Source organism: Puntigrus tetrazona, chromosome 20 (assembly GCF_018831695.1).
Source record: "Puntigrus tetrazona isolate hp1 chromosome 20, ASM1883169v1, whole genome shotgun sequence".
Classification (NCBI taxonomy): domain Eukaryota; kingdom Metazoa; phylum Chordata; class Actinopteri; order Cypriniformes; family Cyprinidae; genus Puntigrus; species Puntigrus tetrazona.
The window spans coordinates 8407743-8408759 of NC_056718.1; the positions used below are offsets into that span (position 1 = coordinate 8407743).

General features: G+C 36.3%; 1 protein-coding gene across 1 annotated transcript in view; it reads right to left on the reverse strand.

Annotated features, from left to right (window-relative positions):
- Positions 1–515, reverse strand: part of LOC122324856 (flavin-containing monooxygenase 5-like) — a 5459-nt gene extending 4944 nt beyond the window's left edge. Inside the window, exon 1 of the mRNA XM_043219561.1 lies at positions 509–515. Coding sequence (XP_043075496.1) covers positions 509–515 — 7 coding nt within the window. The remainder of the gene's footprint in view (positions 1–508) is intronic.
- Positions 516–1017: the final 502 nt, after the last annotated feature.

Here is a 1017-nt window from a genome sequence, read left to right on the forward strand (position 1 = left end):
GACTAATGTAATGATAATGATAATGTTTTTTGGCACAGTGTAATCTAAAATAATATTGTGAAACGTTATGACAATTTAAAATGTAAAATTTAAAAGCCATTGCTCCACTCTTCAATGTCATACAGATATTTTTTTTCATGATTATTTGATAAATAGAAAGTTTGAAAGAACAGCATTTTTTTAATTAAAGTACTTTTTAATTAAAGTACAGTATAAATTTAATAAGTAATTTACTTTTGTAATTTTTTTTACCACCTAGTAGTAACACTCTCGCCAACTACTATTGGTCAAAACACAGATAGCTCTGCCTCCAAACTCACACTAGACAATGAGGTGGTTTTGTTTACATTTAGGACAATAATCCTTCACATGGCTTACTAGTTGTTTTTGCTGGATATTATGATGAACAAGAGGGAGTATTTTAACAATAAACAATATTACACACTTTACCTTTAAACAAAACTTTACAAAGCTAATCTGAACTTCAAAGTCATTGACAATATCCCACTGTTCATTCACAGGAAAAACCTGAGGCAGACCGTTGCAGTATTTATCGCTCTGTCGTAGTGAACACCTCTAAAGAGATGATGTGCTACAGTGATTTCCCTGTACCGGATCATTTCCCCAACTTCATGCACAACTCTTTGATTGTGAAGTACTATAAACTCTACGCTGAGCACTTCAACCTGCTCAAACACATTCGCTTTCAGGTAATTACGTCTGCTACGATTTTCAGTTTGAGTTGGTGATTAGGACTATTAGACAACAGTGATGTTCCAGGAATGTTCCACATCTTGCTTGGATAAATTGTTCTGAGATAGTTGTGCATTTTTTCCTATCAAATTTAAGAGATGGCAGCATTCAGGCTCTGTGTGGTTGGGTGTATTTCAGACCACAGTTTGCAGTGTGAGACAAAGGCCTGATTTCTCTGACTCTGGTCAGTGGGAGGTGGTGACCGTGGACAGAGATGGACGAGAGGAGACACGTGTGTTTGACGGTGTGCTGGTGTGTTCAGGA